At 35.6% G+C, this 20,571-nt stretch overlaps 1 protein-coding gene across 1 annotated transcript in view; it reads left to right on the forward strand.

Moving 5' to 3' along the window:
- Positions 1–20,487, forward strand: part of LOC115229192 (cadherin-23-like) — a 46,181-nt gene extending 25,694 nt beyond the window's left edge. The window contains exons 8-11 of the mRNA XM_036499132.1: positions 185–422; positions 6,241–6,474; positions 13,440–13,512; positions 19,994–20,487. Coding sequence (XP_036355025.1) covers positions 185–422; positions 6,241–6,474; positions 13,440–13,512; positions 19,994–20,487 — 1,039 coding nt within the window. The remainder of the gene's footprint in view (positions 1–184; positions 423–6,240; positions 6,475–13,439; positions 13,513–19,993) is intronic.
- Positions 20,488–20,571: the final 84 nt, after the last annotated feature.

Here is a 20,571-nt window from a genome sequence, read left to right on the forward strand (position 1 = left end):
ATGCATTGTAGTGACATGGTTAACAATGAAACCTTCATTTTGTAATTATATCTTTGTTTTGAAGTATATTGTCTTAGAAATAGTTGACTTTACTTTTCAGAAATTAAGCTATTCAGTTTCACTTACTTTTGCTTTTTCTAGTTTTGTATATACTTATGTCTTCTCATTTTCTCTTCTGAAACAGTTTCACTATAGACAGCAAAAGCGGTACTATATCAGTCTCAAAGAAGCTGGATTATGAAAAAGTAACTTTTTATAGTTTACTTGTTGAAGCCACTGATGGAGGTAATCGAAAAGCGACTGTTGATTTAGATGTTTTTGTGAAGGGCATTAATGATAATGCCCCTATATTCAGACCAAAATTCTATACTGGACTTCTGAAAGAGGGCAAAACCAGTTTTGAGTATGAAATCACTGTTCAAGTAAGTTATTCATTGTCTGTATTTTATTCCATTGTCTTGACGTGCTTGCATGAAATAGATTTCACTGTAGTCTCATATAATTACAGAAATTATTCTTGTCAACACTTTTTAGCATTCAGCTTTTTATCCAATGGATTAAACCAGGCTTTATTTCTTTTTCTGTATTTTTTATTGTTGTTTGTGATGAGAGAAAACTAGGTTCTTGCACATAATTGCTTGAAAAACACAGTAATGTATTCTATAACCTCTATAGATAGCAAAAATCTGCACTGGAGATTAAAATATAATCTAGAACAATCTGCCATTTAACTAAAATATTATAACATCTATGATGAAACAACTCTTTTCTTTAGTCAAGAGATCCTTCTACAATGATAAACTTCAAATTGAACAAAAATAATAAAAATTCCATAAGACCTATAAAAATCATTTCATCGCATAAACTTAAAATCTTTCTAAATGATATGAACCAAATGAAAAATAGATGTAATTATTAAAATAAGTAATCTATTCCTCTGGATAATCAGTGTGCAAGTTAAATACATTGCATATCAGACAAATACAATTGAGAACAGAATTTGCTGTGCTGTATTAGACAGGGTGTTTGTGGGTAAATTTGACAGCTTGCACAAAAGGAAAACAAAACAAAATATCTCATCTAAAAATATCAACTAGATTATAACTGCAAGATAACAGTTTATACAAAGTAGTCACTCTTAGCTTCCAGCACAGCCTCAAAGGGATTCCAGAACCTGGTTCATGCATTCCTCACTGTGTCCCTGAGAAGATCTTCAAATACCACCTTCATCTTGGCTACCAGCTCAGCCTTGATGTTGCAGGCAGAGTGGTTAGTGTTTTTCACAATCATGCTCTGTGAGATTACATATGGGAGGAATTAGTTGACCGGAAATTGGGGCTTTTGATGTAGAAATTCTCTGACAACCACTTCTGACTCTTTCTGGAGGTATGGCAGGGAGCTGAAATCTACTACCACACATATGGCCTTCCAGCAGCAATACTCTCTAGCCAAGGATTGCCCACTGTCTCCAGTAGCTTTACATAGCTGTCTGAATTGAGCCTAAGGCCTTGTTCAGAGAAGTGGGTTGACATGATGTCACCCTCACTGAAGATACACCCAAAGACCATCACAGTTTAGAGGAACTGGTTTTCATATGTAGAATATCACATGAATTGTAGGCAAGATACCTGGTGTTCTGGATGTTGTGTAACTAGTTTTGGCAGAAGTTCTTTCCATCTGAGGAGAACCAGATCATCCCTGGCTCAACATGATACCTCAGCATTTTCAGGAGCTTTTTTGCCTTTATCAAGCAGTTCTTGGTGGTGAGTCTAATGCCCATTTCTCTTGCCAAAGTCCTGATTCTTTTGCTCAGATCTTCCATTATCTAGTCCAGTAGTTTTGGGATTAATCATGGAATGCAGACACAATCAGAATGCCTGTTGTGTCCCTTCCTACTGACCACGCAACTGTCCATGTCACATCTTACAGCCTTTACAGTGTTCACAGAGCATTGAGCAACAGTCATGGTATCAGCATTTTCTTACCTGGTGTGGACCATCATGATACAGGTAAATTTTTCCAATATTCAGAAAGCGTCCAGTCCTCTGTGTCAGTTATCTTTTTCTCAACTACAGCTTTAATCTTAATGCTCTCTCCAACACCAATGACTGTTCACCAATACATCAAGATGTTCCTGATAAAAGGAGATATAAAAAGTGTCAAATTTAGCCCAGACATCCCGTGCATAGGCTTAAAAAACCCCACAAATTTAAGAGCTGACTATGCCAACAATGAGTTCATTCAAGAGCCATCACAAAGAAAATTATGCATCATTCTGAAAACAAATTTGGCAAAGAAAAGATATGGGTGAGTGTATTGATATTGTATAAACTCTCTTGGGCAGATCAAAATGCTGCTGTTAATGTTTAACTGAGAAATATCATATTGTAAACTACCCAACCCAGTATTGAAAAACAGAGCCAATGATAATTTTGGTCAACAAAGGCAGGATTGGCAGTAATATTTATATGCATCCACTACTGGTTGAATATTTTTCACTTTTTACGTATTCCCAATATTACAGTTATTATATAATTCCAAGCTCCTAGCAGCAGCTATCAGACCTGAAATACCATGCCTCCTCCCCTTAGTTTTATGTACCTTTTATACTTCATGTAAATTTGTTCTGTAAATATACAAGTATTTATGTTCTTATACACGAATGTTCATCTTCTGAATATATATACGTGTATATATATCTATAAGCATGTATGTATGTCTCTATAAATACAGTCATCGGTGTGTGGGCTTGTATGTGGTGTGTGTCTCTCTCTACACATACACATATAGGCATTCATGCAAGGTCAAAATCATGCATAACTACATCCAGTGGGAGCAAACAACTAAGTCTGTATGTATAAATTTGTATGTAAGTATTTGTCATAGCACTAGTATTAGTGTGAACCCAAATAGTGATTAATGTGCAAGCAGACATAAGTGTGTCTGTGCTCTCGCATGTGTGTATATATGTATATGTGCCTGTATATGTGTATGTGCATGTTTATGACTATATATGTATATGTGGATGCATACAGATCTATCTGCCTATTGATGTAAAAAAATATTGATAAGTCTGTGTATGTATGTGAAATGGTGCACATGCATGTATAAATGTGTGTGTGTGTGTGTGTGTGAGTGAGTACATATTTGTGTAAATAGGCGTATGTTGGGATATAGATGTGTGCCAAATAGTAAGTGTTATGACCTTACCACCACCCGGAATGATGTCTGGCCATATGATGTCATGTTGGCAAGGACGGCTAACTATCAAAGGATTTATTACCACCAGCTCATTTCCAGAATAGCAAGACAGATATTGACAGACTTAATGGATTTGTTTTATTTTAATTTATTGTATGCTTTATTTTCCTTAATCTTTACATTGTATTATTTTCTTAATTACATCCTGTTTGTATCCACAGCTTAGCACTTGATTTATTCTTTGCAGTTCCTACTCAATGTATCTTAAATATGACTGCTATCAACATGCTCTAGTTGATATGAAAAGTGAAATATTACTTATGTAATGAGAAACTGTGTTGCATCACCTAAAGAGATACTTCTGCCCCATGTGGTGCATCATATTTCATTGTATAGTCTCCCAGCTGTATGGGAGAGTTGCATGATATGTTGAAACGATCATTGTGACAATAAAGTTTCTAGTATATTCTATCTTTCGCATCTATTGTTTTTACTGAGGAATTCCTGACATAGAGCCAGCAATGATTGTGCAATTATCATGGATGACACCAGGTAGCCATAGGCAGTGAACATTCTTTATCAGCATTCTACTAGAGAAACAGCTAACACAAAGTTTAAATTTTGAATTTAAATTTAAACTTTACTTTTAAAACACACACACATACACACACACACACACTCATACACATATATATGTATGTATATGCATTCACTTTGAAAATGTCATAAATGATAGACCCTTGAGGAAATTGCAACAACTAGGATGCATAATTGCATACAGAGCAATGTGCAATTTCTGCAGTAGAGACATATGTAGGTCATGGTTATATAATTTCTTGAAACTTATTGATATTTGAATTCTTGACTATGAACTTTAGAGCCTTCCATTCTTGCCAGTGTAACATAATTTGCATATGAGCTTTGAAAATATATTAAAAAATAAAAGAAATTCTCTTCCTTTTTTAATCTATCAAATTACTATTATGTAGGATTTCATCATGAAGGAAACCATCCTAATGTGGGGAGGGCATTATGTTTCTGTATATGAAACACTTTAAACGCCATTTATACATTTAATGTACCCCTAAAATTTACCTGAATTTATATATTTTTACCAAATTTATTTACCCCTGAAGTTAAAAATTTTGAACTCTTATCCAACAATTCACATAAACATCAAATTCTTAATTGATTGGAACCATTCCTTTTGGAAGCTTTTACCTTGGAGCTTTGTCTCTTTATTTGTCACTTCTCCATTTGGTACCTGAACCCAACGTACATATTGCATGGTTTTTACATATAACTTTTACATGTAATTTTATTCACTTATTTATATAAATTTATATGTATATTTATTTATTGTGTGCTTTAAATTATACTTTGAAATTTTTATTGATTACCTAGATGTGTTCCTTCTATAATTTCTCTTATCCTTTGATTTAGCTCGCAATGAGCACTTCTTAATAAAACCCATATATTGTGAAGCAGGATTAAAAACATGCTTTATAAGAAAATTTAACTTAAAATATATATATACTACACTCACGGAGTAGTTGGCGTTAGGAAGGGCATCCAGCTGTAGAAACACTGCCAAATCAGACTAGAGACTGGTGCAGCCTCCATGGCTTACCAGACTCCGGTCGAACCGTCCAACCCATGCTAGCATGGAAAATGGACGTTAAAGGATGATGATGATGATAATCATCATCATCATCATTGTTTAATGTCCGCATTCCATGGTGGCATGAGTTGGATGGTTTGACTGAGGGCTTGCGAGCCACAAGGCTGCACCAGGCTCCAGTCCAATCTGGCAATGTTTTTACAGCTGGATGCCCCTCCTAACACTAACCAATCCTAGAGTATAGCAGATTCTTTTTATGTGCCACTGGCTCAAGGGCCAGTCAGGTGATATTGGCATTGGCCATGCTTGAATGGTGCCTTTTACATGCCACCAGCATGGGAGCCAGTCAGGCGGCACTGGCAACGACCACACTCGAATGGTGCTTTTACATGCCACCAGCACAGGGGCCAGTCAGATACAAATCTTACGTAATGAGGAGAGGTCAATTCATGTCAGAAAAAACAAAAGAAAACTGTTTGATCAGATCCAAAAGGTTTTTGAACAAACTTAAAATCCATCAGAAGATGGTGTGATTTGGTTTTTCTCATATAAGAAAAACTTTGACCAAGACCAGAAAACTAACAGAAGAAATGACAGATGGCTATATGCAAACCCTTCTGAGGTTTCAAGAGTAATGCACACAAAATTTCTTGTAAGTGTCATGGTTTTGGGTGTTGTTTGCAATGAAGGACATGTGATGCCTCCTCACTTTTTTCCACAAGGCCTTATGGTTAATGCTGCTGTGTATATTGAAGTTCTGGATAAAGTTGTTAAGCCTTGGATCAAAAGTGTATGCAATGGAAGGCCTTATGTCTTTCAGCAAGATTCTGCATCATCACACAAGGCTCAAATGACACAAGAATGGATGGCCAACAATTTGCATGATCACATCACTCCCACCATTTAAACTCCTAATTCTCCAGATCTCAATCTGCTGGACTACTGTGTATGGAGTATCATTGACAAAAATCTCGATGAGCACCTCCATAGGACTTAAAATTCTTTGAACGGCGCCATAGTTTAAGTCATGTCTGATATGAACAGGGACAACTTAATCCGAGCTTGTAAATGATTTTGACTCCACGTAGAGACACTTATTGATGCTTATGGTGGTTTTATTAGATGAAATTATTAAATTGATAAGTTAGCTTTATGTTGATGTTATTTTCATAAAAATACAATTTTTTTCTGTTACCAATTTTGAAACCACAAAATCTGTCCTCAAATACTATCTACCTGCACATGCACACACACACACATACACACACACACACATGCTGGTTTTCCTCTTCTAAAGTGGTTGTAACTCATGAGACAGATCAGTTTTGGGGAATTCTCTATTGTAATTATTATATATTATTTTTGTAAAAGTGGTTGGTTTGAAGAGTAATTTCTTGTTGATTTCTCTTTCACTATAGGCAACTGATGCTGATAAAGAGAATTCAGGTAATTCTCAAGTAAAATATTCAATAGTAAATGCTAGTCAAAGCCTTTCAAACAGTTTTTCCATAAATGCACAAAATGGAATTATTACTCCATCAAATATAGATTATGAAAGCCTGACTCATAATGTCATCCAGTTAGTAGTCAAAGCTGAAGATAATGGTAAACCAGTCAAGGAAGATACTGCCATTGTTAATATCACTGTATTGGTGAGTACTAAAAATCTAATATTTCTAACATTTTGACATTGTAAAAATATTGAATTAAGGGTAAAGTCGTTAATTATATTAAATCAGGATTGAATCTTGTACTTAGGTCATGGAGCTATATTTGTGTAGCTGTCGACATCTTTGGAATGACATATAGATTAGTTTGGAATGATATCTCAAAAATCAAAGAAGTTATTTTAAAAAGAAATCCAATATTTTATCTTATGATATATTTTGCCAAGAGTAAGACAAGTGAATAGTTTTGTAACATATAAAAGAGTATTTTTTATTTAGCCTTAAGTTTCAGAATGTGTTGAGGAATCAGTCTTTAGTTACCTTTCTAACTTCTCAAGCATAAAATGCATAGCATTTTTTCTATCATTTGCTAGAATTTATATTTCAATTTTTGTTAAGATAAACGAAATCTGTTTCTCTCTATAAACAGATACAAAATTTCATTAGTAGGCTGGTCCAAATTGTCAACATTAATTGGAGTTATAAAAGAAATTTTCTCTTAATTAATAGTCAAGAAAAGGATAATCTTTATGTACCATGTTCACTCATCTTTTTGCATTCAATTTGTGTATTCATGTTATTTAGAATATTAACTGAGTTAATACTTAATCTTTGTCTGAGTCTTTCTTGCATTGTTATAATTTCAAAGAAAATGCCTTCTGTTCAAACACAGATTTGTAACTATTGTTTTAATACCAAATTATCCTTTTTGCTACAGTATAGAAATGTAGATAATAAATTTAATAGCTTCCATTTGGAGAAAGTTTCTTCTTGTGATTAATTTGCCAATTAAATAAAAGGTGTTATGTTGGGTTGAAGAGTTTTATAATATGTATGGCTTCTTGGGAAATACTTCTTAACTAACATCAGGAATAACATCAATGTCAGCTACTCATGTGTCTAGATAATATAGCTTTAAACATTGCATGTCACAATAGGCACAAACACACAACTACACAGCCTCCAACCTACACCTGTGACTTAGAAATTCTGCCAACTTCTTGCTGAAAGGATCATACCAATCTAAAAAATCACTCTCACACTATCCAAAGGGCATTGTAAGACACTATATATGGGCATGACAGCCTACAACTTTATTGTTGCCACTAGAAGTATGCCTGCTTTATGAATTTCAAGTTGTTAGCCACATAAAACCCAAATCTCCCATTCTAGGTTTTGCTACCGCATACACACAAGGGAAGGATATTTTATTCCTACTGCCCATATAGGCTACAACCCACCATGTTGATCACACATCATCAACGTAAAACTGCTGCCAATATGTTCAAACTCCACTGAATGATTACTGGACTTGTGCCAACATCTTACCCTACAACATGCAGTACTCAGTTCACAGAATTGATGTCATTTAATATACTATGCCACAGCCCATTATCAAAGGGACACTAGCATCTTGCTGACATCATATCCAAACACATGGACCTTAGAAAAAATAACTGGTGTTAATTTGATAGCACTAATACCATGTGATACTAACTGAACAATAGCGGCCTAAACACTTAGAAGCCATCTTGAATTTCTTTCAAACCCACCACTCTGCCTCTGATTGTTGAGAGAATGTATCCTCCTATCCATGAAACTCATGTGGAACTGAGTCAAACTATTATGAAGTATATGTGATTCCAAACAAATGTGCTGGGTGCTACTTTCTATCATTTGCTTACTCACCATACATACATACACTCACACATGCACACACACACACACACACACACACACCACACACACACACACATACACATTCAGTCACACACACCCTTCACCTTGCTAAATTTCCAGTGAGCATAATCAAAGCCATGACTTCATTGTGGACCACAATCTTGAAATTAAACACAAAATATGACTGTATTATCACTGATAGAATGCAGTATCACAAAGGCATATTCTAAGGGGACAGTCTCTCTGTGATGTTGTTTATACTTTCTGTAAACCCCTTGTCATTCATGTTAAGGAAGTTTGAAGGGTATCTCACTGATTCATGAGGAAACAGAAATATCAAAATTACACACTGTTTCTTTGTGGACAACTTAAAACTTTATGCAAAGAATACACTTGAGATGAAAAAGAGCTTTGAACTATTTACAATATTCTCAAAGGATGTAGGGTTGGAGTTTGATCAGGATAAATGTTGTTATATGGTTGTGAAAAGAGAGAAGACTGTAAACCAGACAAGTAACATCTCCAGCAATGATTTGACTGTTTCCCCTATGTCTGATGAGGAATGTTACAGGTACCTCAGGTGGAATAAAACATATCCTACAATGACGCTTGAAACATTGATGAATGTTACAGCTGAATAAAGAAAATTTGAACCTCAGAACTCTACATTCAATAAAACAGTGGTCCACAATGTGTTTTTGGTGCCAGTATGCATACCAAAATTTGGGCTGCTTGGTTGGATGCTTGATGAGATCCAAGCCTTTGATGTGAAGACCCCAAAAATATTAACAGGCACACATAATTTCCACATAAACTGTGATATAGATCACCTCTACCTAAAATGAAAACAAGGCAGCAGAGGCTTAACATCGATCCAAAATGTCTTTGAATGTCATATCATATCCCTTCAGCAACATCTTTTAACAACCAAGTGTTGAAGTGCATCCCTTGACCAAGTTTGCGTACTTGAGGCTGATAACATCATAAAGCAGCTCCATGAGCAATATTCCTTGTCTGATAACCTTAAATTATCATGCCCAAAGAAGTTGCATGACACTACTGTAATGTATCATTAGATGAAAGGATGATCATATATGAGCAGAAGACTATGCATGGATATGTTAGTAGAAATCTCTGTGATGATAGTAACATTGATCATCAAAGCAGTCTGTCATGGACTAATAGCTGGATTACTACCTCCCACTTTGAAGAGTATGTATTTGCAATCCAGGAACAGGAAATATAAACTAAATACCTATTTCTTTACTACCCACAAGGGGCTAAACACAGAAGACAAACAAGGACAGACAAACAGATTAAGGCGATTATATCGACCCCAGTGCGTAACTGGTACTTATTTAATCGACCCCGAAAGGATGAAAGGCAAAGTCGACCTCGGCGGAATTTGAACTCAGAACGTAGCGGCAGATGAAATACTGCTAAGAATTTCGCCCGGCGTGCTAACGATTCTGCCAGCTCACCGCCTTATAAACTAAATACCTGATGCATAAAAGGGATACAGATGCAGGAAACCAGTAAAATGTGACAATCGATGCAGAATTTATGAATATATTACCCACATCATAAGCAGCTGTCCAAAAGTATCGTCACAGTATTATCTACCAATGAGACATGATGTTATAGCTAGAACACTATGTAATGAAATCCTTCAGAAGGATAACCCCAAGGACAAAGAAATAAGAACCTACAGCATAGTACAAGCCATAGCCACTCAAAATAAAAAGAAGTACTGATGGAATGTCTCAGTAAAAACCTCAAAAAATGTAAGCACAACAGACCTGATATAATGATTTGGGTAGAGAAGAGAAATTGTGTGCAGTTGTGGAAATTAACTCTCCAGCGGATGTTAACATAAAGCTGAAGATCAGTGAGAAAGAAAACACCTATGCTGAACTATTAAGAAATCTGCATTGATTCTATCCATATTACAAGTTCAGATTTATACCTGTAATTATTGGGGCTTGTGATATGTAACACACTGCCTAAATACCAACCTTGAGAAATTAGGCTTCTCAAAATGAGAAAGGTGAAAGCTAATTCGAAGACTACAGATCCACTCCATCACTGGAACTGTAAAAATCTGTAAAACTTACCAGAAGTTTATCATTGAAATATATATGAGCATGTCAAGATATGCAACTATATGCATGAGAATACATACATAAAACATACAAATCTGCATATACATACATACATACATACATACATACATGAGTGCATGCATGCATACATACATACATAAATACATACACACACACACACATGCATACACACACACACACACACACACATACATACATACATGCATACACACATACATACATGCATACATACTACATACATACATGCATACATACATACACACACACATGCATACATACACACATACATACATACATACATGCATGCATACACACATGCATGCATGCATACATACATACATACATACATACATGCATACATACATACATACATACATACATACATACATACATACATACATACATACAAAAATACCCCATTGTTGATGTTGAAATTCCAGCGAAGGAGCCTTGGATCTAGGTTAGAAACTGACTTTTTCTTTATTGGCAAGAAATCTTTAAATAAAACTGAATAATGACATACATACTGTTGTAATCCAATGTCTTGCCATCTTGGTTTTATAGTGTGCTTTTACGTGTCCAAATTTTCCACAATGGAAACATTCCTCTTTCTTAAAGGGGCAGTTATTTATCAGGTGTAAACCTCCACATGCAAAACATGGGTTTGTTTCCTGATTTTTGTCCTGTTTGTACTGTATTTTAGTACACATTTGATTTCTATTCTGCCTGGTTTACTCTCGTTTCACTTGGGTGCCATCTTTATGTTCAATTTTGTTTGTGTTGTTACTTAAATTTACTATTCTTTCAGACTCTTCTGACACTTGTTGTAAGGTTACAGCTTGATTTTGTTCCGGCTAAGAAAGAATTCTTGTTCTTCTGTGTCTTTTCCTGCAGTTAGTCTCTGAGTAAATCAGGCACTTGAACATATCAGGTGTTAATTCACCCAGTCTGAACTTTTCACATTCTCTGTTAACTCTTCCAGCATATGTGATGTAGTCCTTATTCTTTTTTAGATTCAAATATTTCCAGCTAGTAATGAACAAGAAGCTTTTTGTGCTAAAAAATTTACACAATATGTCTATTGTATTTTTAAAGTTTCTGTCAAAAGGTTATTTTGGGAGTACGTAATTGATGTAATGCTCATGTTCTGCTGCACTCTTGATTGAAAATTTTTTTGTATCTTCTATAATATACCTCGAAGGTGACTCCTTTGTCTGCTTTATACTTAAATTCTATTACTGAGTGTGCAACATAATCTTTTCAGCCTTTTGTGATGACTTATTCATTAATTGTAGCATTTGTTGCTGTAATAGTAATTGTTATTGTTTGCTGTTTTTTGCAACTCAAGCAAACTGGCCAACAAATCTTTCATAATATTACGATTCTGTATACCATAAAATTTGCATGATAAATCCTTTGTGAGTTTCACAACTCCTTGTGAGTTTGTTTAATTCTCATGAGTTTGTTAATTCCTCATGAGTTTCTTAATTCCTCAATGCCACTATTGTGATCCTCTGTTCCACTGTTATCTTTATAAAAAACAGATATATGATAACAGATAATAACTTTATTTTTCAAAAAAATGTTATTCAATAAAGCCACCTTCAACTTCAATAACTGAGATCTAAATATGGAATCTAAATCATCTACATGCTCGAATCAAGTGGCCCTGATTCATTTTATACATTACTCTGACTATGGCAGCTTTCATAGAATCTTTGGTATTATGGGCATGTTCATTGACCTCTCTCTTTCAGCAATGCTCCACGTGTAATAATCCAATAGATTGGGGAATTAGAAGGCCAAATATTAGGGGTTATGTAATCATGAAAAATTTCAGCCATCCATTCCTCTGTTACTAGAGCCATATGTGATAATGCAGAGTCTTACTGAAACAGATATGGCTTTCCATTGCATACACTGTCTATCCAGGGCGTAACAATTATTTCCAGGACTTCAATGTAGGTGGCAGAGTTAACTCTAAAGCCTTGTGGAAAGAAGTAAGGAGGCATCACATGACCTTTATTGCTGACAACCCCTAAAGCCATGACAGTTGCAGGAAATTTGTATGCATAACAGTTAGAACTTCAGAAGGGTCTGCACATAACCATCTGTCATTTCTTCTGTTAACTTTTTTGACACTGGTCGAAGTTTTTCTCATTTGAGAAACACCAAATCAAATCTTCTTCCACTGGATTTTTTCAGTTTGTTTAAGAGCCTTTTAAATCTGATGTAGTGATTTTCTTTTGCTTTTTCGGACAAATTAACCTTTCCTCATCATATAAGACTTATATCTGATGTCTTCGTGGACAAATTTTCTGATTGTAACTTCTGGTACATGGAGATCTTTTGCAGTTGACCACATGGACTTTCTAGGAGTGTAATCAATGCCCTGTTGAACTTACTGGAAAAATTAGGTGTTCTGATACCTCCATACCACTGAGTCTGGTATAATGTCATGCCAGTAAAGATCTTTGGATAATCAGGAAACAAAAGACTTGCACTTGATAATTATAAAACTGACTTATATTTCTTAGGACTAGTATTGCATATTAATATTGTTTTGTTTTTAATCTGAGATACAAGGCCAGCAATTTTTGATGGATGGGGTTTATTGATTATTTTGATGCCAGTATTTGAGTGGTACTTCATTTTATTAATCTCGGTGGAATAATAGGCAAAGTTAACTTCAATAGGATTTAAACTAAGAATGTAAAGGGCTGGAACAAATATCACATGGTACTTTTTCCAGTGCTGTGATCTTGTTTATAATAGATCATAATGAATCTTACATTGCTATTAAGTTGTTTTCTGTATAAGATATACCACAATTGAACTGAGAATATGTTTTAAAACACGTCATTTCAAAGACTGGTGCACAACAAAATTATGTTATATACACAAAATTATATATTTTCATATACGTCATTCCTAGTATAATATTCCTTTAAAGAAATGTTCCTAGATAATTCATATCTGATGCATTGACATGAAGATTTAAACTGTTGCACAGTCAAGGTATAAAATGTGCCAATGGTATGTTTGTTGTTTTCATAATGTAAGATATTGTTATTGCTGAATGCTTCCTCTTAACAAATCTTTGCTTACTTTTCTAACTGTGTTTTTTACCTCTAAACTGTTCTGTAGGATGTAAATGACAATGGGCCTCAGTTCCAAGAAAGTTTTTACAATATATCAATAAAGGAAGATTTAACTGAAGGTTTGTTTATATTTATTAATTATATTTTCATTGTTTTTAATTTTTACACTATTAATTTTGAAATGGCGTTTCCTTCTAACCAAGCATAGCTTGGTTTTTGGAAAGGAGGAATATAGTGAGCAGAAGTGATACTAGTTTATTGCATGGTCTATTTTATAGAACTTTTAGTGATGTCTTTTATTAATTAAGGAAAAGTAGCATGGCAGACCTTTTAAAAGGATGCTGACAGGAAATTTATGTTCAGAGACTTACGCTGAATGCTTTCAACAGAAAGGACTCAGCTAAGGATACCCAAGAGCTTAATCCAGGTGACTTTAAGTTTACTACCCCATTATGATGGACTTCTGCACAATTTTCATCTGTTATTCTTTTACTAGTTTCTGTAAATAAACTGCAGTCAGTCTGGGGCACTGCCATCAAAGGTTTTACACAACTGCATTGAATTCAGGAATTATCAAACAGCTCAGTTAACTTTTTGAAATAACGGGACGCAACTTGACATGCTGAGTTTGCATCAGTATACACAACACACACACACACACATATTACAGGTATGATTGGACAGATCCATAAAATGATGAGTTTTTATAATTTTTTTGCAATATCTTGCATGGTATTCCTCTTTCATAGTTTTATTCCACTCAAGACATTCTGGCAATTCTAAACCTATCTGTTATCCTCCATATGCATGTCTGTACCAACACAGTTGTCATTCTTTCACACTACAAGATATTCTTTTTATACCTAGTTTATATCTCAACTCAGCTGTACCATGCATACTAACATTACACATACAGTGGATCATGCTCGCTATATTTTCTATCAGTCTTTGCACATCTTCTGTATTAAGTGCCCAAATCTTTCTACCATGCAATATTTTACTTCATACACAAGCCGCATGCAATCTACTCCTTGCTAGAAGAGAGAATCCTCTTGTTGCCAAAAGAGATAATAGTTCCTTGAAAATTTTCTACTCTGTTCTCATTTTGGGTACTGTATTTTCGGAGCATTCTTCTCCACTGCTGATCAAGTTTCCTAGGTAATAGAGGCTTTCAAGCATTGAAAAGAATTTATTTTGTTATTGTTATGACTACTAACCACTCTTGTATGCAGGCTACATACAAAGATTTTATTCACTGCCAACCTGCCTGTGAATCCAGAACACATTTTTGCATCCATAGTTCTCATGTACACCATATAGAGACCCTGCCTGGTGAAGTATGGCTCAAGCTAGTCACTTATACAATCAACCAGGTTATAAAGGGAGGTGTCATACCCAGTAACTGGCATAGCTATATAGTTATCAACTGGTACAGGGACAAAGGAGATGCTTTGGGAAGAAGTAACTACAGAAGCTTCTAACATATATTAGGTTATTAAAATAATGGAAACAAATACTAACACAGTTAGTAAGAGAATCAGCTTAAATGAATTTGGAATTATGTGATTACAAATCAGCTTCTTAACCATGTAGCCATTTGGCTATAAGGTTTTGAACTCAGTCTGGAAATCTTAACAGTGTGCCCATATCCTTATTAGAATTCTGTTTGACAATCTATTGTTTCTGCTAATTCATTGCCCTTTTGAATTTTAAATATAAAGTCATAATATTTTTAATTTCTTTATGTAAGAAAGTATTAATAACAATCTGTAACCCTGAGTAAGTCATTGGGTTACTACTGAAACCTTCCTTCAATTTATTTTGAACATCATTCTGTATGAAATAGGCACATGGAACAATTCTTAATATATCTTTGTTGTGATGAAATTTGATTTGATTCACTAATTCAGGAAGCTTGTGACACTGTTCCAATTACAAAACGAATGTGTTAGAGTAGTAAATGATTACCATTTCTATATGCATTGTTTCTGAACTTATTACAACTGAAAATGGGTATTTTAGTGAGATATTCTGCTTGAAGTAGACTGTTATGTCGTCTTATGTTGATGATAACGTCATGGTGATTGTAATTGAAGTTAGATATGTTAATCTTAGTGCAGTACTTTGATTGACACACAAGAAAAATATAAAATCTGTACCACTAGATAATTAATTCTGCACATTTGTAGTTTATGTATAATCTGACTGGGAAGTATGTACCATTAATTATACAAACACTGAATTTTATCTCCATGAAATTTAAAATTCAAATTCTCTGATTGTCATCCAGGTTGTCCTGATTCCTGTCACTTCTAATCCAGAATTATTATCCTCTACATTTCACTCAAGTGTTCTATGTTTGACATAGTCTTTGTGGATGGATGCCTTTTCTAACACCAAGTGCTTTACAAAGTGTAGTTGGTGCATTTTTTCATGGCATCAACATTAGAGAAGTTGTCTTCTCAACTGTTTATTGTCTCTACTTGTTTACCACCCATTTCACTGAATTTTCTGGGTGCATAATATTGTGACACCAGCAGTAGTGAGTTTGTCTTGTGCCTCTTCAAGATACTTTGCATCCTTGCTACTCTACTGTATCACCATTCGTTCTAGGCAATGTGACCAAGGCTGATAGGAGAAAAAGTGATAACAGAAGAACCAGGATGAGTGGGTAAAAGAAGCAAGAGTATGATGGCAGAAGCAGAGTGATAATACAATGACTAGCAGAGAGGAGGAAAGGGGAGAGGATTAGCAATACTAAGAGCAAATGATAATGGAACCTATCAAACAAGCTGCCCCAGTATCCACTTTCATATCTTATGCCTCTGTTATTTATAAAGCACTTGCAAAAACCCATGTTATTTGCACTCGCATTGTTGTTCACGTTTAGCAACAAACTGTTGACAGATCCAGTCTTGCTCAGAGATACATTTATTTTGTCCATACAGCAATCATTTCTGTATTGGCAAAATCTTGTAAAATGCCCTAATTTACCACATTTATTATAATTTTTCCCATATGCTGGACATGCATGAACTTTGTGTCTATGCCCACAATTTTGACATTTCACTATAATGTCATGACTGCTACTGGGGGTATTCTTATTTACTAGTACTTTGTACTTGTGATGGCTTTCACCCTGGGTGGGTTGAGCCAGCTTCTTCTCTGGTCCTGACGGCATCACGAACCATGGCAGCCCACACTTGACGGTCCTGTGCGAGGTCACTGGAGATATTGAGCCATTCACAGTTCCATCTGTGCAGACTGACCACCAGAAGACCTGAGAGTTCGGAGAAGTCCTCCTTTATCGTCATTGCCAAGGTCTTCAGCTGCCTGCCTGTGCATTTGCACCAGTTGGGAAGTGGAGGTGGGAGGAGGACATCACAAATTATCTCACACTCTGGACTGCATAACTGAACCACCCTAAATGCCATTGTAGAAGCACCACAGGGAGGGGCTGGAGATTCAGGCAATGATGAAGACTGGCTGTAGGAACCTGATCAATGCGTTGGCAGTAAAGAATGCGGCAGAGACAGTCATTGTCGAACACCTCCAGTCTTTGCTGATCGACTACCCTCATAGGCCATGTTTCACAACCATAGAGGAGGTTAGTACGAACGATGGCCTGGTAGATTTGCCCTTTGGTCACCGAGGAGATCTCTCTTCTGTCCCACAGGCACCACTGGAGGTGCACGAATGTGGATCTGGCAGCACCTATGCGTTGCTCAACCTCAGCTGCGCCCTAGCCCTTTGGAACCACATCCTCCAGCTCCACACCCTCACAAACGATTGGCTACCAGTCATCTGCTGCGACCAGAGACATCATCACTTTGGTTTTGCCAGCATTGATCTGAAGACCAACAGCAGCTTCTACCGCATGCACCCTTTTGAGAGTATCTTGGACATCTGCCTGGTTAGAGCCCAAGCGTGTGATGTCATCTGCATAGGCCAACCTTAAAGTCCAACCCCTCCTCAAAGCGGTAGAGTGGTGTAAACGGGCAGTGTCAGAGCTATGCTGTCAGGAACTTTGGTTCCTGGGTGGGAAACCCAAGGCAGATTGGTCTGGCACCGAGCGGTATTAGGGCCACAGCCTGGGCAATGGGGCTCTGGTGAAAATTCCAAGAGGCGTCTGATCAGCAACAGGCAGCTTCGAATTCGATCTATCCCTGTGTCTGTAGAGACTCCGTGGCAAACAGGGCGTCCCGTCACTTGGGATATGCATGCGGGATGTCGGGGACCGCTTGTGAATTCATTATTCTCACGAAACTTCTTCTATGAATCCTACTACTACCATGGGGGTATTCTTGTTGACATTAAAGTTTGTTATTGTTTGTCAACTACTCACAAACAGTGTTTCTGATTCTATGGTGGATGTAAGAGCAGTTCTTTCAGTGTATTTCATTTTAGACTGAACCTAACCCTGACTCTAACTGTAACTGATTCAAAATTTCTAACTTTACCTCTGCTGACAATAACCCCGCAATGAAAATGAGTTACATGATCTCTTCTTCTGGATTTTCTATCAACCTATTCAAATGGCAGAAAGAAGCTTGAAAATTAATCCAAAGAAGGGAGTTATTGGTTGACTCATTTTCCAGTTGCTTCAGTTCCAATAATTTTAATCTTTCTGCAATTAACAGTTTCTCCTTTGGCTTTACTAGTTGTTGCAATGCATTCATTGTTTGTTGGTATGTTGCATTCTGAAGGGTTACTGGGAAAAGAACATTCTTTAACTTCATTATGGCTCCACAGTTAGAAAGAAATGTTGGCTTCTTTTTAACATCTTCAATGTCATTGCATTAAATTTTTGCTTCAAACTGTATCAGCCAGGCTCTAGCTTCCTCCAAGTTGTTCAAGTTTGAATGTTTTCCAGTTGTCATCCTCATCACAATGTGTTATGTTTCACTCTTATAAGACAAATGTTGAATGTTCATAACTGCAATTTACACAGCTCACTTTTCGAGAATCCCGCTGTACTGTTTCTAGTAGTGTTCTCAGTTCTTTGTGTTTTCCATCACAGCATGTCGAAATCTTTAAAAAAAATCTTCTAATGTATCATATAGAAGTATTTTTGAGGCTGAATCTGAATTTTTTATTAATTTATTCCAGAAAAATTTTGTGAAAATGTTACAGGTGTGCAAAATTTGATAATTTTTCAGAATTTTCAGCCAATCAGTAAACAGTGTGTTCACTATCTCTTCCATATCTAATGATGGAAGAGATAGTGAACACACTGTTTACTGATTGGCTGAAAATTCTGAAAAATTATCAAATTTTGCACACCTGTAGCATGGGGTGGGGTGGGGGGCATGTCAAGACATTAAAGTAGCTACAGTAAACATTAAAACATTAAAGCATTAAAACATATGCGAGCAAATTGAATATTTCAAAGCTATGAACAGACCAACAGGACTTGCTAGAAATAAGAGTCAAAACATTAAAATATACACAAGCAGAGTTAACAGTGAAAACAGTAAAAACATTAAATCATTCTCGAGCAAATTAAATATTTTAAAGTTGTGAACAAACCAACATGAGTTGCTAGAAATAACTGTCAAAACATTGCTTAAAACAGACATTTATTAGTTAAAAAATTCAAGAACGAAAGTTGCGGCCATCTTGTTACTGTTCTAAAATCTCTATATCAGTCTAGAAATGAATTCCTTCTGTTACGAAAATAAACTCCTTGTGCACACATGCACCATCATTACTTACTATGGAAACAAAGTACTTTGCAATCAGCTATGGAACACTTAGTGCTTCTTTGCTTTCGGTACTATGGAAACACAGTTCTTCACCATGGTCATGTGTAAAATACTCACTTCTGGTAGACTAAAATAAACAAATTTTGCAAATTTTAGAAGCTAATAACTTTTTAATTATGGATTTATAGGGAAAATGAATATCATTTTCATAATTAGTATACAAAATTTAATCCATATACCAAATTTGAAAATAATTGGAACAAGATTGTAGACAGTGATGAAATCTACAAAGATCCATGTTGTCCTGTAACACTCCTTTTTATGGCTGCTAGCTCTCTCATTTCTCATCATATGATTTCCATTTGGTTGCACGAGGCTTCCTTTGAGCGTTCTATACACATATCAAGACATCAGATCAGCAACCCAATGCAACTATCACAGTATACACTTCTACTAATCAGTTATTTCCAAGCTATGCTCATGGTAGTGTCTACCTTCCATGCTTTTAAGTGAATGAAACAATCACCAATTATCTAATAAAGATGGTTACGTTACAAAACTGGCAGGGTGTCAAATAAAGGCCTTATGGTATTTAGTTAGATCCCTTTGATTGTTTCTTCTCATTATATTTGTGGCTTTGCTAGAAGCCAGTTATTTAGTTATAGGTGAAACATTCATCAATAGGTACTGCTGCATATAATATCTATTGACATCCCGGTAGACTGCATAAGCAAGTGTTATCTGTCTTGGCCATGGAGACAGCATAATGTCAGTAACAAGGTACAAATTGTTAACTCTGTGAAAAGAAGGTTTACAATATCAGTCCATTGTAACATCTAGTAAATGAAACATGTAAAAATTGTCTTCTTATATTCTCTAATTATATTCCTTGCAGATAGTTGGCTTTTAAACATTACTGCAAAAGATAATGATAAGACAAGTCCATTCAATCGGGTGAACTTCCGTCTAAAAACACAAACCAGTGTCTTTCGCATAAATTCAGAGGATGGAAGTATTTTTCTCAGCAGTAAATTAAACCATGAAGATAAATCCTTTTACAATCTCACCGTTCTTGCCACTGACGGAGGAACTCCATCTAAAACAGCCACTACTGAAGTAAATGTCATTGTAGAAGACGTTAATGATGAAACACCAGAACTGATACTGGGTAAAACAAATATAGAACTTTATGAAAACATAACCGTTAATTCTTATATTACTTCAATAAAAGCTACAGACAAGGACTTGAATAGTAAGCTGATTTTCAATATTTCACAAGAGACAATTGAAATAAATGGAAAAGGAAGAGAAGTCAATAAAAATACTATCGTGGTAAGACATTTTTGGATTTTTTTGCTTGAAATAGAACTTGTTTTTCAGAATGTTTAGCAAAGTTTTTATGGCCTACTTCTCACTAATTTTTATATTTTTCAAATTCAAAACACTTGCATAGTTGGAGTGTATTTTACAGCC

Source organism: Octopus sinensis, unplaced genomic scaffold (assembly GCF_006345805.1).
Source record: "Octopus sinensis unplaced genomic scaffold, ASM634580v1 Contig12074_ERROPOS162614+, whole genome shotgun sequence".
Lineage (NCBI taxonomy): Eukaryota > Metazoa > Mollusca > Cephalopoda > Octopoda > Octopodidae > Octopus > Octopus sinensis.